The 19772-nt window shown below is 39.4% G+C and overlaps 1 protein-coding gene across 1 annotated transcript in view; it reads right to left on the bottom strand.

Annotated features, from left to right (window-relative positions):
• Positions 1-370: 370 nt before the first annotated feature.
• The window catches only part of ALKBH5 (alkB homolog 5, RNA demethylase), a 34386-nt gene continuing 14984 nt past the window's right edge, over positions 371-19772 (bottom strand). Inside the window, exons 3-4 of the mRNA XM_043977629.1 lie at positions 2827-2982; positions 371-1478 (exon numbers count right to left, since the gene is read on the bottom strand). Coding sequence (XP_043833564.1) covers positions 1301-1478; positions 2827-2982 — 334 coding nt within the window. The 3' untranslated portion in view covers positions 371-1300. The remainder of the gene's footprint in view (positions 1479-2826; positions 2983-19772) is intronic.

Raw genomic sequence — 19772 nt, 5'->3', positions numbered from 1 at the left:
AAAAAAAGTATTAAAAAGGCTCTTCCCATTACTCACAAATCTTACAACCCTCCCAAAAAACTGATGAAGGAAATAATCCAGGGTGAAATATAGACTTCCATCACAGAGCCAACTCTGTTCTCCTTTCCCCTCGTGGCCAACACGAAGCCATGAGAACCTGTGGGAATTCCCCTTCTATGAGGAACGAAGAGAGAAAAAGTTGATATCCGCTGAGGTCCTTGTATTGGGGGAGGGGAGTAGAGAAGAAGGAGCCTTTCCTCTAAGGGGGACCTAGAAAACAGACTGCCAAATGTTGAACATTTAACATGGACTGACCTCTCTCAGGCTAGGTCCCTCATTGGGGAAAGAAGGGAAGAGTGAATGAAGACAAAAAAGATATAGACAAAAACCCCACCCACACGCCATGACACTTTTCCATATTCCAAACCCTAGACTTGGAAAGACATCAGTCCCCCTTGCTAGAAAAATTTCTAAAACCGACCAAAACATGAGAAGACTCTACCACTATCCAAATATTCACACATATGTCCAAATGCATGAGAGGAGATACTTATGAACAAAATCGTGCTATTTAAGCAAAGGTCTCTGTTCCAGTACCAACCCCCCCCCCCCCCCTTTCTCTTGGGCCACTGGGAATGGTCAAGAACTGGCTGAGAACTGACAACTGCACATGTAGGAGAAAACAGAACTTGGTGCAGTGGCCACATAAGCTATCAGCTAAATGTCCTAAGCAACTTGGAAATCTGTTGCAGAAAGAACAATTTGCAAACTTCAAGATTCCAGTTACCAAATGGCAGGTTAGAGAAAAGAAATCTATAGGAGACTTAGGGCTTAGCAAGCTCTATTCTAAAGTTGGTAAAGCATGAAGAGGCCATGACCAAGTTTCAACTCTAGGGGGGGTCAAACAATATATTTAGAACGTTTAAAAAAATTTACAATTAAAGCAAAAGGACTAATTTCTTGAATCTCCAGCAGTGAAACAGTAAAACATTTTTGGTGTTTTAAATAAACACAGCCTAGCACAGCTTCAACTTTATCTGCTTGGTGAGGGCAAAGTGCCCTTCTGACTGCTCAGGTGGTAACCAATCCTCCCCAGAAACAAAGATGCCTCCATATCATTTCCATTCAGGAAAATAAGTGAACCAAAAAAAAAAAATCTGGATCCTGTCCCAGTTCCTTTCTTCAGCCCTAAAATGAAGAAAAAAACTCTTGGGGGAAAAAAATGCTAAGAGAAACAGCCAAAGAAAGTTTTCACAGAAGGGAGGCTGGTTTCTGCAGCTTGAGTCCTTTTGCTCATTTCTCAGTGTCTCCTCATCTTCACTTTTCGGGCTGGGCTTCCGTCCTCCTCCCCGCAGTCCTCTGTGTACTCGTAAGACTTTCGCCAATAGTTCTCAGAGCTGAAGCTGCTCCTCCTCCTGTGTTTCGGTAAGAGGACAGAACGCCGGTTCTCTTCTTTGTCCATTTCTAAAATTCGTGGCCTGTTGGGGAAAAGAAAAAGGAAAAATTGCAGGTAGGGGGGCAAGAAAAATATTTTGGGAATTGGTATCATATAGCAGAAAGGACACTGAAAGGAAGGAAGTGAGGTCTGGCCTTCAATTAGCAGCAGTACTTTGGAAAAGTCCCATACCACGCCAAGTTTTGTTTTTTCATTTCTAAAATATAGGAAGTTGAATCTGATGATCCATCTAAGGCCCTGTCCAGTTTTAAATCTATGACCTTTTTCCCTCTCTGGACCTGAATTTTTCCATTTGGGAAATAAGGGTTCGATCAGAGCTGATGAATGGTCCCTTTTAGTCCCCAAACTCTATGGTTCTATAAAATGCCAAATTCTAGAGATGTGATGTGATTCTGCTGAATTGAAGAATAGTATGGTGGAAATAGCTCTGGATTTAGGGTAAAGACTGGCTCTGACTCTGTCACCTGTTGTAAGGAAAGCACTTTATAAGCTGAAATTTTCTATATAAATGTAAGCAGAGACATTTTCCCTAACAAGCAATAAAAGTTATCTTAGTTACAACTTCTCAAGAAACTATACATAAGGCAAGAGTTGAACACCAACCTATCTGAGAATCCTATCTATTTAAATTTGCCTTAAATCAAATAGAAATGGTGAAGTTGGGAACATTAGTAAATTTTCTGCTATAGTCCCTTACTATAAGAGGTGCTAGGTGGTATAGTAGATAAGAGTGCTGGTCCTGGGGTCATGATTGTTGCTGTTCAGTGGTGACCGACTCTTCGTGACGCTGTGGACCATAGCATGCCAATACTGACCATGAGGTTTTCTTGGCAAAGATACTGGAGTGGTTTGCCATTTCTTTCCCCGTGGATTAAGGCGAAGAGAAGTTAAGTGATCTGCCCAGAGTCACACAGCTATTAAGTGTCTAAAGTAAAATTTGAACTCAGGTTTTCCTGACTCCAGGCTGAGAGCTCTATCTAGCGAGTCACCTTAGGTGCCTCTTTGGAGTCAGGAAGATTCATCTTTGTGAGTTCAAATCTTGTCTCAGACACTTAATAGCTATGTGACCCTAGGCAAGTTGTTATTCTCTCTCAGTCTAAGATTATTCATCTACCTACCTCCTAGTACTGCTCGCTGTAAGGATCAAATAGAGATAATATATGTTAAAGCATCTGGCAAATGTTAGAGTGCTATGTAAATGATAGTTATTATTATTACCATTACTACAAAGTCTCCTTTACTGGGTTTGGAGAGAAAATATGGGGTAAATTACTAAAATGTTCTAGAATCTGTGACTTCTTGAGTTCCCTTAACTTCAACACCCAGGCTATTTAAGATAATCAGCAGTAAAGCCCCAGTGTGGTTCATACCTATGGGCAGCATCTGGATCTGCTTTTCGGTGGGACCGCTTTGGTTTTAGAATCTGGTCCCTGTTGCTTCCTGACAGACGATCAGAAGTGTAACCAGGGGGTAACACAGAGTTACCCAGGGACTTTGTTTCCAATCTTGGGGCATCGAGTCTTGTCCTATAAATGAAACACAAAGAGTTACTAGCAGGATTCTCTGAAAGTACACCTGCCAGAAAAACCTGGTAAGACTTACATGAACTGATGCAAAGTGAAATGAGCAGAACCAGGAGAACATTGTGCACAGTAACAGCAACATTGTACAATGATTAACTATGAATGATGTAGCTATTCTGATCAATACAATGATCCAAGACAATTCCAAAGAATTTAGGATGAAAAATGCTACCCACCTCCAGAGAGAGAATTAATGGAGTCTGAATGCAGATCAGAAGCATACATTTTATTTTATTTATTTTTAAATTAAATTAAATTTTTTTTTTTACGTTATAAGGTATTTTATTTTTTCCGTTACATGTAACGATAGTTCTCAAACTTTTGTTTTATACAAGCTTTACAATTTCAGATTCTTCTCCTCCCTCCCCTAGACAGCAGGTAATCGATATAGGTTATATCTATATAGACATATATCTATACACACCACACATATATATATATACATAATAACATTAATCCTATTTCTGCATTAGTCCAGGTTAATAGAGAAAAAATCAGAGCAATGATGAAAAACCTCAAAATAGGAAAAAAAAACAACAGCACCAAAAACAAAGAAACAGTATGGTTCATTCAGCATCTATACTCCACAGTTCTTTTTTTTTTTTTCCCTTGGATTTGGAGATCCTTCTTCTATCATGAGTTCCTGGAACTCTTCTGTACCATTGCATTGGTGAGAAGAATATAGTCCATCACAGTAGATGCCAACACTTTATGTTGATGATACTGTGTACAATGTTCTTCTGGTTCTGCTCATCTCACTCTATAATCAGCTCACATAAGACCCTCCAGGTTTCTCTGAACTCCTTCTGGCTCATCATTTTCTTACAGCACAATAGTAGTCCCATTGTATTCATATGCCACAAACTTGTCCAGCCATTCCCCAATTGATGGGCACCCCCTCAACTTCCAATTCCTTGCTACCACATAAAGAGCAGCTATAAATTATTTTTGTACATATGGGTCCCTTTCCCCTTTCCATGATTTCTTTGGAAAAAAGACCCAAAAGTGGTATTGCTGGGCCAAAGGGTACGCATAGCTTTATCGCCCTTTGGGCATAATTCCAAATTGCTCCTCAGAATGGTTGGATCAGTTCACAGCTCTACCAACAATGAATTAGTGTTCCAATTTTCCCACAGCTTCTCCAACATTTATTATTTTCCTTTTTTGTCATTTTAGCCATTCTGATAGGTGTCAGGTGGGTACCTCAGAGTTGTTTTTAATTTGCATCTCTCTAATCATTAGAGATTTAGAGCATTTTTTCATATGGGAATAGATAGCTTTGGTTTCTTCATCAGAAAAACTGCCTGTTCATATCCTTTGACCATTTCTCATTGGGGAATGACTTGGATTCTTATAAATTTGATTTAGTTCCCTATATATTTTAGGGATGAGGCCTTTATCAGAAGTACTGGCCTCAAAAATTATTTCCCAGCTTTCTGCCTCCCTTCTAATTTTGGATGCATTGCTTCTGTTTGTACAAAAATTTTTAAATTTAATATAATCAAAATCATCCATTTTGCATTTTATAATATACTCTATCTCGTGTTTGGTCATAAACTGTTTTCCTTTCCAAAGATCTGATAGGTAGACTATTCCCTTTCTCTCCTAATTTACCTATGGTATCACCTCTTATGTCTAAATCGTGTATCCATTCTGACCTTATTTTAGTATAAGTGTAAGATGCTGGTCTATGCCTAATTTCTGCCATACTATCTTCCAGTTTTCCCAGCAGTTTTTGTCAAATACTGAGTTCCTATCCCAGAAGCTGGAGTCTTTGGGTTTATCAAACACTACATTACTAGTGTCATTTACTACTGCATTTCCGTGAGCCTAGCCTATTCCATTGATCTACCACTCTATTTTTTAGCCAGTACCAGATAGTTTTGATGACTGCCACTTTATAGTAAAACTCCAGGTTGGTACCGCTAACCATCTTCCTGTGATTTTTTTTTCATTATTTCCCTGGATATCTTGATTTTTTGTTTTCCCAGATGAATTTTGTTATTTTTTCTAGTTCTATAAAATAATTTTTAGGTAGTCTGATTGGTATGGCACTGAATAAGTAAATTAATTTAGGCAGTATTGTCATTTTTACTATATTAGCTCTGCCTATCCATGAGCAATTGATTAATCTTTCCAATTATTAGATCTGATTTGATTTGTGTGAAGAGTGGTTTGGTAGTTGTGTTCATAGAGTTCCTGGGTTTGTCTTGCAAGTAGAACTCCCAAGTATTTTATATTATCTACCGTTACTTTAAATGGAATTCTCTTTCTATCTCTTGCTGCTGGGTTTTGTTGGTCATGTATAGAAATGCTGATGATTTATGTAGATTTATTTTATATCCAGAAGCATACATTTTAAACTTTAGTTTTCTTGTTTTGGTCTGTGTTGTCTTTGTAACATGGCTAATATGGAAATATGTTTTGTGTGACTTCACACTTATAATCTATATCAAATTGCTTGTTTTCTTCAGGATGGGGGAGGGAGGAATATGGAACTGAAAAAAAATTTTTTTTTTGGGGGGGGGCCAAGGGGGGTTAAGTGACTTGCCCAGGGTCACACAGCTAGTAAGTGTCAAGTGTCTGAGGCCCGGATTTTGAACTCAGGTACTCCTGAATCCAAGGCCGGTGCTTTATCCACTGCGCCACCTAGCTGCCCCCTTGAAAAATTTTTTAAAAAAGAACATTAGGGGGCGGCTAGGTGGCGCAATGGATAAAGCACCGGCCTTGGATTCAGGAGGACCTGAGTTCAAATCCAGCCTCAGACACTTGACACTTACTAGCTGTGTGACCTTGGGCAAGTCACTTAACCCTCATTGCCCTACAAAAACAAAAACAAACAAAAAAACCAACCAAACAAAAAGAACATTAAACATTTTATATATATATATTTTTTTGGTGAGGCAACTGGGGTTAAGTGACTTGCCTAGGGTCACACAGCTAGTAAGTGTTAAGTGTCTGAGGCTGGATTTGAACTCAGGTCCTCCTGACTCCAGGGCCGGTGCTCTATCCACTGTGCCACCTAGCTGCCCCCCTTTTATATATAATTGAGAAAAAAATAAAATGAGGGGGGAAAAGAGAAACTTTCAGCAGAAAAAAAAAAAAAAGTACAGCTGCTCTTCTAAACCACTGGATGCCTAAATTATTCACTATAATTTCACTAATGCTAGAAAACAAAATGTCATGAGGTTACATACTTCTGGAGCCAAACAAAAAAGTTCTTCTGGGGGGCAGGTTTAGATCTAATTCAAAAGGTAAAAAGTGTGTAGTAGGTGGATACCAACCTCTAGAAGGAAAAAAAAAAAGGACTAAGTATATCTACTTGCAATATGTACCATACTGCCTGTTACCTGGGACAGCTAGGTGGCAAAGTAAATAGAGTGCTAGGCTTGTAATTAGGAAGACAAATTCAAACCTGAACCCATAACCCTGGGCAAGTCACTTAACCTGTATGTCTCAGTTTCCTCATCTATAAATAAGGATAACAATAGCAGCTACCTCCTAAGGCCACAGAGAGGATTAAATGAATGAGTAGTTGTAAAGCACTATTGCACCATGCGGGGCACATAGCAAAGCACCTAATAATGCTTGTTCCCTCATTTTTGCCTTCTCCTCACTCCCTGTTGTTACTTCAGCTAAGGACTGTGGTACTATCACCTTAAGATACTTGAAAACATGTAGCTAACTTGCACATAAAAGATAGAGATAAGAGAAGCCCCAAAGTATGACTACAAAGTCTCATTTCCTTAAACAATTCCCCAAAAATCCTAAGTCCAAATGAATGTTGTGTTTGGATGGTGACACTTATTCCAATGATGTGGCCATTGTTTGGAGTATGCTTAGAATTCTTCCCTGAAGAGCTTTCGGAGACATATATGAGCCATACAGGGTAAAACCAGTTATTGTTTTAGCTGCCATTTTGTTTTTGACACAAAAAAGTTATCTCCTAAACCAAATTATTCATTGGACTTGGTTCCAAATGACATTCATCTATTTCCAAAACAACAACAATAATAAATCTACCCTTGAAAGGAAAAAAAGATTTGTCTTTATGAAGGCTATTTATTCCAAAGGCTCTAAAGGTATTTCCTAATAAGAATGATAGACCCATTTTGAGCAGTGGCTTATGGAGTTTGCACCTTTAAGGAAGGGAGGTTGTAAAAGAAGGCAAGGAGGGACATGGTTATAACTGAATAAAGAAGGGGATCACACTGAAGCCCCACAAACTAAAAGTTTTGATCTGATTCAAGAGCAATGTTAACATTACAGGGCTTTGAGAAAGGGAGCAAAATGGTCAGAAGATAACCTGAAAGAAGGGTGTTTACAACTATGCAAAAGTGTGGAGGGGGTAGACACTGAAGCACTATTTTGCCTGACTGCTTTCTAGTTTTCCCAACAGTTCTTATCTAAGTAGTGTTTTCCTAAGTAAGTTTTAAATGATCTGATTTATTGAACTTTGAGTTACTGAGCTTAATTTTTTCTACTGTGTTCCACTGATCTACTTTTCTTTTCTTTTTTTGGTGAGGCAATTGGGGTTAAGTGACTTGCCCAGCTAGTAAGTGTTAAGTATCTGAGGTCGGATTTGAACTCAGGTCCTCCTGAATCCAGGGCTGGTGCTCTATCCACTGTGCCACCTAGCTGCACCCCCCCCCCCCCCTTATGTTCTTTAGGAAGTATCTTGTAACTGTTGCCTTTATGCAGCTATCAGGGATAATTTAGCATAATGCTTCCTAAATATTTTATGCCTTTATAGTTATTTTGAATAGTAACTTTTAGGGACTCTTTCTATTATTGCCTCCTGGATTATTATGTAAAAGAGTTGCTGATTTTTATAACAGGCAACTTTGCTGACACTATTGTCTCAATTAGTTTCTTTGATTCTTTAGAGTGATTTAAGTCATGTCACTAGCAAGTAGTGATGGTTGTCTTTAAGTTTTTAATTTCTTTCTCTTGTCTTATTACTGTCACTAGCATTTTTAGATCTATATCAAATAACAGCAGGGAAAGGAGGCACCTTTGCTCTACTTCTGTGTTTACCGGGAAAACTTCTAGTGTTTCCCCATTACATATAATATTTGGATTTGATCATGTAAAAAAGATCCCTCTATTCCTATATGTTGTGATTTTTAAAAATAGCAAAAGTAAGTGTTGTACTTTCTTAAAGGTTTTTTTCTGCAGCTAGTGAGGTCATCGTGATATTTTTGTTTTTAATATGAACAATTACATTTATTGTTTTCCTTATGTTGAATGATCCTTGCATCCCTGGTGTCTTGTTTGATTTTAAGAGAATAGCAAGAAATCTAAATGAAAGGGCAGTCCTGTGGAAGGTGCCAGATACAACTTTGTAGGGCTAGACAGGTGTAAGTAGCTGGGCATGCAAGACTATATTCTGACAGGAAGTCAAAGTAGTAAGAGCAGAAAGCCTGGAAACTGTATGCTATTAGGCAAATCTAAGAGCAACATGTGGAAGGGAGAAAAGTCAGCAGGAGCTGCTAAAGAAACAGTCTGAGAAATGGAAAAATGGGATATCCTCCAAAACCAAAACTGAGAGGACAAAATGATATGAAAATGCTGCAAATGAGTTCAGGAAGATAAGGATGGAGAAAATGCTGTGGAATGACCTAAAAGAACAGCTCAGGTACTAATGTGATAAGTACAGTTTTCACAGTTCAGGGAAAAGCTAAGTCACTTCAAAATGTCGAAAATGTCTGTAGTATTCCAAATGAGAGCCAATGCATTTACTAGCTACTTGTTCGTGTATGGATAGAACTGGCTTTGGACACTAACTGGCTATATATCATCTGGAGCCTGCCATTTTGCCCCTCAGATTCTAGGTAACTCTCTAAGATGATACATGTTGCATAGAAAATGTAAGCCGACACTGGTAGAAGTTCTCACCAGGAAGAGTTCCCTACATAAATGAAATCATAGGAACATTCCCTAACCCCGTCATACGGGGTAAAACACGAAATTATGAAGCCAACTGATCAAGACCAGTGGTTTTCTTTCTGCTTTTTCCCCTCTTTATTTAGCTTTTATTTCCCCCAATTGGCAAATAAAACAATTTTTAACATCCATTTAAAAAACCTGTGTTCCAAATTCTCTCCCTTCTCCCTCCCCACCCCACCTTTGAGAAGGCAAGCAATTCAACATAAGTTATACATGTGTAGTCATGTAAAACATTTCCATATTAGTCATGTTGTGAAAGAAAACAGACCAAAAAAGAAAAAAAAAAGTTATGCTTCAATTTGTATTCAGATACCACTAGTTCTTTCTCTGGGGATGGAGAGCATTTTCCATCATCATAAGTCCGTCAGAGTTGTCAGTGGCTCTCTTTTCACAGTAACTCCTATGCAAGCTGTATATTTCTTCCATTGATGGTGCTTTCCTTAGGACATTTCAGGAAGTGTCTTCTCTGGTGGCAGATGGATGACTTGTAGTTGTCCTATTACTTTATGGCATCACTTAATTTTTTATCCTAAATTCTTATTGGTTGTTGCCAAAAGTCAAACCCATCCTAAAAAAAAAAAAGTCTCCAGAGAGACTATTACTAAGCCTGAACTACAGGTTCTGAAAACTACTCCCAGAAACAGCTGTCCTAGACATGTTCTGAGTAATGGGAGCAGTTCTAGAACAAGTGAATAGATTCTGAAGCAGTTGCTTTGAAAGACAACACTCATTTGGATCGTTAAGTTCTGTGTGTTTGTTAAAAGATTTGGTGATTTTTGCCTTTAACTAACTGGGTGAACTGGCAGTTTCATCTGTTACTCTTATAAAAAAAAAAAAGGAAGTATGACTACTTCTACAGTGGCTTCCTACTACTACCTCAAGGATAAAACAGTCCTCAGCTTAGCACTGAAAGACTTCCAGAACCTGGCTTCAACTGCCTTTCTGGATTTATTTCACCATCACTTTTCTTCATATACTGTGCCAGCCAAACCTGCCTACTAGCTACTCTTGAAGTAGACACTGTTGCCTGCTTTAGGATTTTGCTCGGGGTGTTTCCCACTCTCAAGACACTCAGCAAAGCAGGCACTTCACCTGTGGCTCTTTATTTTCTTTAGGGCTCCTCACCAACCAGCCAACTTACATTGCTACTTTCTCCCCTTTTTCTGTCAGGTGGTGCCAGTGCTGTCTTTCTTCTAAAACTACCTTGTAGAAAGGTAAATGCTATGTCTCTCCTGACAGAATGTCTGCTCTATATCTGTCCTTGGATCCCCCCTCTTAGGACTCTAGTTACTTCTCACAAATGCAGTGATTCTGTATTCAAACTAAACATTCAAGTACTTGCTCTCAGTAGCCCAGGAGCCTGCATATGCTGGACAGGGGCCCAACTGACCCACCTTTAGCTAAGTTATTGCTAATAGAAGACAAAGAATTGAACTCCTACAATGGCAGATGAAAAGAGATAATAAAATTTAATATCTTCAGGAGGACCTGCTGAAGTGTCCAATTAAGGTCAAATCCAAACAGCCTCTCCAAGGAGGGATCCTCATCTTTATTCCAACAACTTAACACAGCAGCTATAATCAAACCAGCAAGCATTTATTAAGCATCTAGTATGTGCCAATCATTATACCAGGTGCTAGAAATATAAAGATAAAAGGTAAATAATTCCTGCCCTCAGGGAACTTACATTCTAACAGCTAAACACACACACACATATTAAAATGAGATTAAAGCAAATGTATATAGCTAGTATTATATAATACGTTCTATATCATTATACTATATGCAATACATTTTATATAAAATAATAATATAGACTACAGACAATATATTATAGAAATATATATTTTTTGCTTTAACCTTATTTATTGAAAGGTATATTTAAATGATCAGTCATCTAGGTATAAAAAATTATTATAAAACAATGCAACCAAAAGCACTGAAGTCTGTATCTGACACAATTCAATTTAACTTCTGTTTTGATGTCTGCATACAAAAATTATAATACTCAATTCTGAATGAATCTAGTCCTACACCATTGCAATTCCTAAGGTAAATTTAGTATTCACTCCCAACATCTTTGAAGCCTGGAAAGGATCCAAACATTTATACTCCCACATATAATACAATGGAATTCATAACAGCAATCAAGTAGTATAATTTTCATTTTAAAACCATATGCGGGGGGCAGCTAGGTGGCGCAGTGGATAGAGCACCGGCCCTGGAATCAGGAGTACCTGAGTTCAAATCTGACCTCAGACACTTAACACTTACTAGCTGTGTGACCTTGGGCAAGTCACTTAACCCCAATTGCCTCACAAAAAACCCCCCAAAAACCCCAAAACACCCAAACCATATACAGGGGCAGCTAGATGGCTCAGTGGATAAAGCACCCGCCCTGGATTCAGGAGGACCTGAGTTCAAATCCAGCCTCAGACACTTGATATTTACTAGCTGAGTGACCCTGGGCAAGTCACTTAACCCTCATTGCCCGCAAAACAAACAAATGAATCTGGGGAAGAGAAGCTGCTGAGTGATTGATAGGGAAGGAGAGTCTAGAAGTGCTAATAGAGAAGAAAGTATTCTGAAACCCCCAATGAGTTGGGGGTTAAGAGAAAATGCAATCAGTACTGGAAAGGATAGCTATTTAGGCAGTGTCATTTATGGGGAGCCAGGTCACACTGAGAGCCAGAAGATGGGAGAAACATGAGAGGAAGAAATCTGAAATAAATGTAAGTTTGTTAATTATAGAGCTGGAGTTCCATAGTATACAATGGAAGGGATGAGGATAGTCTCTTTGGTAGCATGGGATTCAGCATCATAGGGACAGGCAGAGTGAGAAGAGGTAAGAGCTTGTAACCCATGGGATTATGAATGGGGAAGAGAGGGGCAGTTAGGTGGTGCAGTGGATAAACCACCAGCCCTGGATTCAGGAGGACCTGAGTTCAAATTCGGCCTCAGACACTTGACACTTACCAGCTGTGTGACCCTGGGCAAGTCACTTAATCCTCATTGCCCCGCAAAAAAAAAAAGGGGGGGGGGATAGTACAAGTGGATGGGAGGCAAGCAATTAGAAGGTTTAGGGTCTCAAGGCTGGAGGTCTCAAGCAGACCTTGCTTCCCCAGAGGCAGTGGTTCTATTTCCCGAGAGCATCCAGAAGTGCAGTCTTTTGGCAAATGCAAGCAGGCCTCCTGGTGCTAACGTGCCTTGTGCTAATTCTGAAAGGTATTGCCGGCAGAGCTTTAGCCAGCATAATGATTTGTATTCCAGACATGTTCCTAAGCAGAGCAATAGTATCACAATTCTGTTACCTAACAGAAGAGCATTTAGCTTTCAATAAAAATCCGTAATTCTATTTAATAATGAACCCTATACTAATCTAATCAGCGTTAAGTTCATCACATAACACAAGAGTCTCCCAAAGTGTTGAGAAGCTTTGGTAAACATCCTGACAGTTATGATTCCTAGTCACTACATTTTTGGATCTTATAATGTTGTTGTTGTTCACCCTTGTTCTCGAAGAGGACCAATGACATCATGAAGGTAACATCATGACTTGCTCACGAATTGGATATAAGTGAGGCAGAGCTGCACAAAGTTGTCATTCATCAAAGTCCAATGGCAGAACAACTGGTGATGGCCCAGAATGTAGCAGGTCACCTTGGCCTTTCTAAATTAAGGTCCTTCCCAGGTCTCAGTTTGTCTGAGGTCAAGCCCATTCATTAACTTAGGGCTAGGTAAATGTTGAGACAAAAGATGGACTTTCTGTGGTCCTGGAAGTGTTCCCTCTCCCTCACTCTGCTGCCCCCTCAAGTCCTAGACAAGACAACATACTCTTTCCTTTAGGAAATAGCATTATCAGTGAGATTACTACTGAAATAAATAAGTTATACAGGAAAACCTGGTTTAATCTCTTGTTTTGGGCTTGGGGCTTTGAAATCACTAGCAAATCTAGACGAATTTGGCACCCTAGATGTCACCGCATCTACCTAATCTCTCTTGCAGAAGCTGTGGTAGAGAATGGGTAGATGGCAGGTTCTAGTTTGTTCTAAAATAAGAATACTTCAAAATAAGTAGTATTTCAAAAATATCAATGTTTTCAAGTAAGAATCATGGAGCATCAGAGTTAGGACATTGGAGAGAATTTCAAATAAACCAACTAAGAGTCAAAAAATTGAAGGGACTGGCTCATGTTCACAGTGTTATTAAGCGACAGTCAGGACTTCAAGCTAGGTCTCTTAGATGCCAAACCAAACATTACAAGATTATACTAAAGACAAAAGTAACCACAGAGCCTGTCAACACAAACTAGGCAAAATCCTTGATGTGAAAGACAATGGGGGCAGCTAGGTGGCACAGTCAATAAAGCGCTGGCCCTGGATTTAGGAGGACCTGAGTTCAAATCTGGCCTCGACACTTGACACTTGCTAGCTGTATGACCCTGGGCAAGTCACTTAACCTTCATCCCCCCCTCCCAAATATATACATTTCTAGTTCCAATTTTGACTAATATGGTAATGTTTTACATAATTGTATATGTATAACCTATACTTATTGCTTGTAGCCTTGGGGGGGAGGGGAGGGAGGGAGGGAATGAGAGAGGGATAGAATCTGGAACTCAAAACTTTAAATAAATAAATAAATAAATGAAAGACAATGAAGTGGTCTTAAAAGTCAGTTTCCTGGAAGTTTTATTTTATTTACATGTTCCAGAAAAGCCTTCCACTGATCACTAAAAAACCATCAACCAAGTAAAACTATTGTATAAAATATAAGAAGCCTTTCTTCTCAAATCTAATTCCTAGAGTATTATTTACAGAATTGTGGCTATTTGCAAACCTAAAAAATTGTCATAATTTCATTTTTTGGATCTTTACTCCCCTAATTAAATTTCCAACTCTTTCCATTAAATCTCAAATTTAAAGAAATACCATGCTTACTCCAGAAGCAAATTCAGTTCTCTCCTCCTACACCACTGTCTCCACATCAAGTAGTACCTGCTAATATTGAGAATAAAGATTGCCTCCCTATCATATCTGGAACAATTCTCTGGTGATAAGACCTTCCCTTTAATTCCTTAAGCCTGTCAATGGACTATAAAGCAATTTGAATTAAGGTTAACATTTGAGAATCATAAGGTGATTTTAATATTCAACAGTCTGGAAGAAGGGGAAAAAAAGCAGCCAGCAGTCACTGGTCTCTGTTAAGGCACCAAAGCCCTGAAAGGCCCAACATTAAGTTAAAGATAGTGATAGTCCCTGCTATTAGCAAAGATATAATGTTAGCAGTGGAACCTCAAAATAATTAAAAAGCACCATAAATTGGGTCAATATGGACAGATTTAAAATAAAGAGTCAAGTAAACTTGTGACATTAACAACTTCAAAAACTCTAAAGAACAAGGTAATGGGGTGAAGAGAGCCAATGGCAGAACCGAGATTCTCAGAAACCCGTGGAGGGAAATGAAAAACAAAACAAAAAGCCTGAATTCTTCAGGGTCCAGATAATCACCTTTCTAATATTGCAACAATGTCCTCATTTCAAGTACTCCCCCCACCCCAACCTTTCTCAAAGGTCCTATATGCTTCATGGATATTCCAACTCATTCATAACTTATCTGCTGTGGGTGTGGCACAGGTATTTCTACACTTCATTACTCTGGAATTCTTTTCTCTTCAGGAAATCCACTTGCCCTGAATCACACAAGAAACCTAGATCTAGAGTATTCTCAGTTTGACATAAGACCACCCAGGTCAGGTAACAGGAAAGCCTTGTTATGTATTCAGCTCGCCATTACTGAAAGCACGCAAAGACAATTTTGTATCTAGGACACAGTAAAGGGAGCTATCTGTCCTGGGCGGAAGGTAGGTCTCTTCCAACACTCTGAGTCTGGGATTCCACATTATGGCATACCTTGGCATGTAAACTGACAAACAGTTTCATAATGGTACAGACAGGGGCTGAACACCTTGGAGGTAGCCTCAGCCTATCCCATAGTAGCAGGACTAGCTATTTGTCTTCCCTGATCTTCTGGAGTCTACAAGACTAGTGTTGCCACTTTCAATGGAGACTGTTTAGCTTTTAGCCCTACTCCCTCCAAATCAGTTGGTAGTAAAGAAATGCCTGTACTATACTGACAGGTATTTTCTGTAAGCTCTAGGGATAGCAAGAGGTATGGGTCAGTGTCTTTACTTCAACTGACAGGAAGCTGGTTCAAGGCTAGTTCTCAAATAGGCAAGGTTCCCAATTCCTTCAATTTGTTCATTTTGCTAAGTACCTAGAAGAATGGCCCACAAGCATAGCACCCTTCCAGTTTCTTTTTTTTTTGGGGGGGGGGGCAATTTGGGTTAAGTGACTTGCCCAGGGTCACACAGCTGGTAAGTGTCAAGGGTCTGAGATCAAATTTGAACTCAGGTCTTCCTGAATCCAGGGCCGGTACTCTATCCACTGTGCCACCTAGCTGCCCCCATTCCAGAGTTTCTTGATGCCAGGAAGCTACTAAGAGGCATGTTTGCAGGTTAAAACATATCAGAGAACACAATAGCATCCTATTTAACTCAGAGAATCCTAGACAGAAGAACAAGAGTTTGTACAGACAAGGCAGCAGGCACAGGAATGGAAATTACTTCAGTCGTGGTTTCAATCTTAGATCATTTGGTGAATCCAAAGTTTTGTTCTTTTATGCTTTCTCCCAATGTGAAATTTTCTAAAATTGAAGCTAAAACATCTCTAAAACCTATGAAGATTGTTTAGATTTACATTTTGTGTGTGTGTGTATGTGTGTGTGGGCAATTGGGGTTAAGTGACTTGCCCAGGGTCACACAGCTAGTAAGTGTTAAGTGCCTGAGGCCGGATTTGAACTCAGGTCCTCCTGACTCCAGGGCCAGTGTTCTATCTACTAGCTGCCCCTTGAAGATTGCTTAAAATTAGACAAATCCTAGATGTGGGCTGGAAAGGTCCGTGAAAGACACACCAAAAAAAAAGACTACAAGAGCAAGGTATGGTGCTACTATACTGCCCAGCAGATAGGTCAAAAGCTGGGTCAGATAGTTTGGTTCTGGCTAAACAGGTTAAAGCACCTGTTCTACACAATATCCCTGAATGCTAGGGCTACTTGGGGGGGGGGGGGAGGAGGGAGGAGAAGAGCAGAGCAAAATGAGTCTCCCTGAGAACCTCTGGGAGATGGGGTCACTTGAGTTTTCTGTCTCTAGGGGTCACACTTGGACAAGGAAGGGATGGATCAGCAACCCTTGGCAGGCAAGCTGATTTTCCTAGGAGTGGCAGTCACTGTTGTTACCACATCTATGAGGTGAGCTATCAGCTTAGGGCTTAATGGCTCCCTTCTTCCTTTAAAGGAAACAGCCAACAATTAGGAGAGAGATCAATCCCAAGCACTATTTCTCATTTGTAAAACGAGGGAGTTGTAGTAGATGATCCCTCAGGTCCCTATCAGCTTTAATACTATGACTTTACCGAGGCAGCTAGATGGCGCAATGGATAAGCACCAGCCCTGGATTCAGGAGTACCTGAGTTCAAATCCGGCCTCAGACACTTACTAGCTGTGTGACCCTGGGCAAGTCACTTAACCCCAATTGCCTCACCAAAATAAATAAACAAATACATAAAATATTAAAAAATAAAATAAAATTTAAAAAAATACTATGACTTTACCAAATCTTGACATTTCATTTAATGGGTTTTAGTGCCAGGGGGCCGATGGACTGAGGCTGACTCAATCTCTTCAGGGTGATACCTTCATGGACCTAGGAATGTCAGTGTCATACCTGATCTACTTTTTACAAAAAGTTTAACTTTCCTGCCTTTCAAACTTGGCTATGTCCTTTGCATTCTTTACTTTCCAAACCTCTAGAGAGGTTCTGTTCTACTTAGAAAAAGCTACTCATGCCTATAACGTTGTTCTACTTAGTTTTGTCACAACATAAGCCACAGGGAAATCCTTCCTAATATTGTGCCTATGCCACTGCATCTGTTTGGGGGCAGCTTGGTTATACTTAAACAGTTATGAACACATTTTTCCTGAACCATTAATACCTTCAGGTGGTAGAAAGAATGCCAACTAATTCAGCCAACCCTCAGTGTGCAGCTGAAGATGCCAAATAATAATTGTGAGCTTAGGCCCTAGCAGAAACATAAGTTCTTGAAGTCCCTGATGTTCTTCGACAACAGTTTCCCTATAACATCAAGATTTCACTGAGGAACATAAAAGGAATGCCACAGAAGTAGGAAACAAGTCTGTTGTTTTTTTGGTGGGGTAGAATATGGAAGCACTGTCTGATGGGAGGGTGATGGGGGGGGTTTAATATTCAATTCAAATCAGAAACCCTGGATCAGAGCCAATTATGAGAGCTTTGGGAAAACTGGAGTTAACAGAAAAGTACCATCAGAAGGCTAGTGAAGATATTTACATATTGGTAATGCCTTTTTGTATTTTATAAAAACTAAACCCCAGAGGAGGAGCTACTTAAATTCCTCTTAGAGCCTAGCTAGCTAAGATCACTTCTGTTGGAAGGGAACAAAATCAATTTTGTATTCTATGTTTTGGTATATCCCTAATATTTGCCTTTCTGCACATCAAAGCCCTAAAACTTTATGATCCATCATATTTTCAATTATGCAAATAGACTTCACTGACACTAAGATTTATTGACTTAAGCTAAGTGACCAATTTGGTCAGCGTGGACACCACTTTCAAGTGGTTCTCCAACCGAGTCAAAGGCTCTGAAGGAGTTTCCTGGAGCACATGAACAGTGCAAGGGCATTTGATCTGGAATCCAGGGGTACTAGCATTCAAAAATCTCATCTCTGAGATTAGTTGTATAACATGGACAGGCCACTTAACCTTGGAGTCTTATTTTCTTCATCTGTAAAATGGGCATAATACCTAATTATATACCCCATGGGATTGCTGAAGACTGTGAGAACTTATGTAAAATATTTTGCAAATTTTAAAATACCGTGTAAACGTCAGCTATTATCTCAACTTGGAACCCTAAAATCAAATCCCATTTCTTATATCCTGGGTAAAGGATTGGGAAAATCAAGTAGGAAGAAATGAAAGCAACTATATAGGTACTTGCTGTCTTCAGCCTCCAAATTTAGTTAATATGGTCAATGGATACATTGACTACCCCCTATAAGCAAATAAAACATCTTTTGCTTGCTTCATTGCACGAGTCTTCAGAAGACTGGAACACAACAGAAGTATGTCAGTAAACAACTCCAAAGGAACAAACTAGTTAACAGTTATGCACCAGAGGGAAAAACCTTAAGCTATTATTGCCTTAACCGAAGATATTACTCTGTATGATGGGATATATGAGAGGTTCTAGCTTCACCAACACATGAGTAATACTTAGATCTCATGCACAAGAAATAGATATTTTCAAAGTGATTACATGGGGCAGCTAGATGGCGCAGTGGATAGATCACTGGCCCTGGAGTCAGGAGGACCTGAGTTCAAATCCAGCCTCAGACACTTAACACTTACTAGCTGTGTGACCCTGGGCAAGTCACTTAACCCCAAATGCCTCACTTAAAAAAAAATTGTGATTACATGGCATAGATTGAATAAAAGACCAACAAACATATGTTGATTCCTTTATTTCAAGTGACCTAGTTGGGTCCCATTTCAGTCTCTCATAATATGGTAGTATATTAGGCAGAAACCACCACAGCCTTGGCTCTGCCACAGACAAGAATGTTAAGGGGTCTTCAAATTCCCTCCTGATAGCTCAATGCTAGGTGGCACAGTAGATAAGAGTATTGGCCCTGAAGTCAAGAAGACCTGAGTTCAAATCTCACCTCAGGCACTTACTAGCTGTGTGACCCTGGGAGCAAGTCACTTAACCCCAACTGCCTTAAAATATCTGGTACCAACTCCAGTCTTCTTGATATATATCTTGCCACACTGGATCCAGATGGCTCTGGAGGAGAGAGTGAGAGGTTGGTGACCTTGCATAGCCCTCCCTCAGTGCAAGTCATGACAACATGTCCTCTTTGAGGACAAAGGACAAACAACAACACAACTAAGATATGCTCTATGCCAAAGCTTCTTAAACTGTGGGTAGTGACTCCATATGGAGTCAAGTAACTGAATGTGGGAGTGGTGGAAAATTTGGCAACAGTAAAAGATTACATATACCTATTTTATATACTTATATATCTGGGTCAAATAAAAATTTATTGGGTGAAAAGGAGTCATGAGTGGAAAAAGCCCTGCTCCAATGTTCTAAACATATTTTCTTGCTCATAAAAATAATTAGCATAGCTTAAGAAACCTGGATTAGGTCAACTAGAATGTGTGAAGGTTGATACAGCTATCCTAGACTTCTTCCAGCCACTCTATTTTTTTGATTCCTGAAATAATCTTCAATTTATCCTATATATCTAAAAATACTTCCATATTATTGTCTTAATCTTACAACACCTGGAATAGATAAAGGATCCTAGAACAAAGGTGTCAAAAACATGGGCTGTACGTGACCCACAACACTCCCAAGTGCAGCTCAAATCAAATTAAAATGTAATTAGAATATATTTAACAAAATAAAACCACCACAAAACATGGATAATATTACATTTTAAAACTAAGTCAATATGAAGGCAAAAGGGTTTTGGTGGGTTTTTTTTGGTTTTGTTGGGCAATGAGGGTTAAGTGACTTGCCCAGGGTCACACAGCTAGTAAGTGTGAAGTGTCTGACGCTGAATTTGAACTCAGATCCTCCTGAATCCAGGGCCAGTGCTCTATCCACTTTGTCACCTAGC

This window comes from Dromiciops gliroides, chromosome 1 (assembly GCF_019393635.1).
Source record: "Dromiciops gliroides isolate mDroGli1 chromosome 1, mDroGli1.pri, whole genome shotgun sequence".
Taxonomy (NCBI): domain Eukaryota; kingdom Metazoa; phylum Chordata; class Mammalia; order Microbiotheria; family Microbiotheriidae; genus Dromiciops; species Dromiciops gliroides.
The sequence above is the reverse complement of the archived record's forward strand: the minus strand, read 5'-3'. Positions and strand labels throughout refer to the sequence as shown.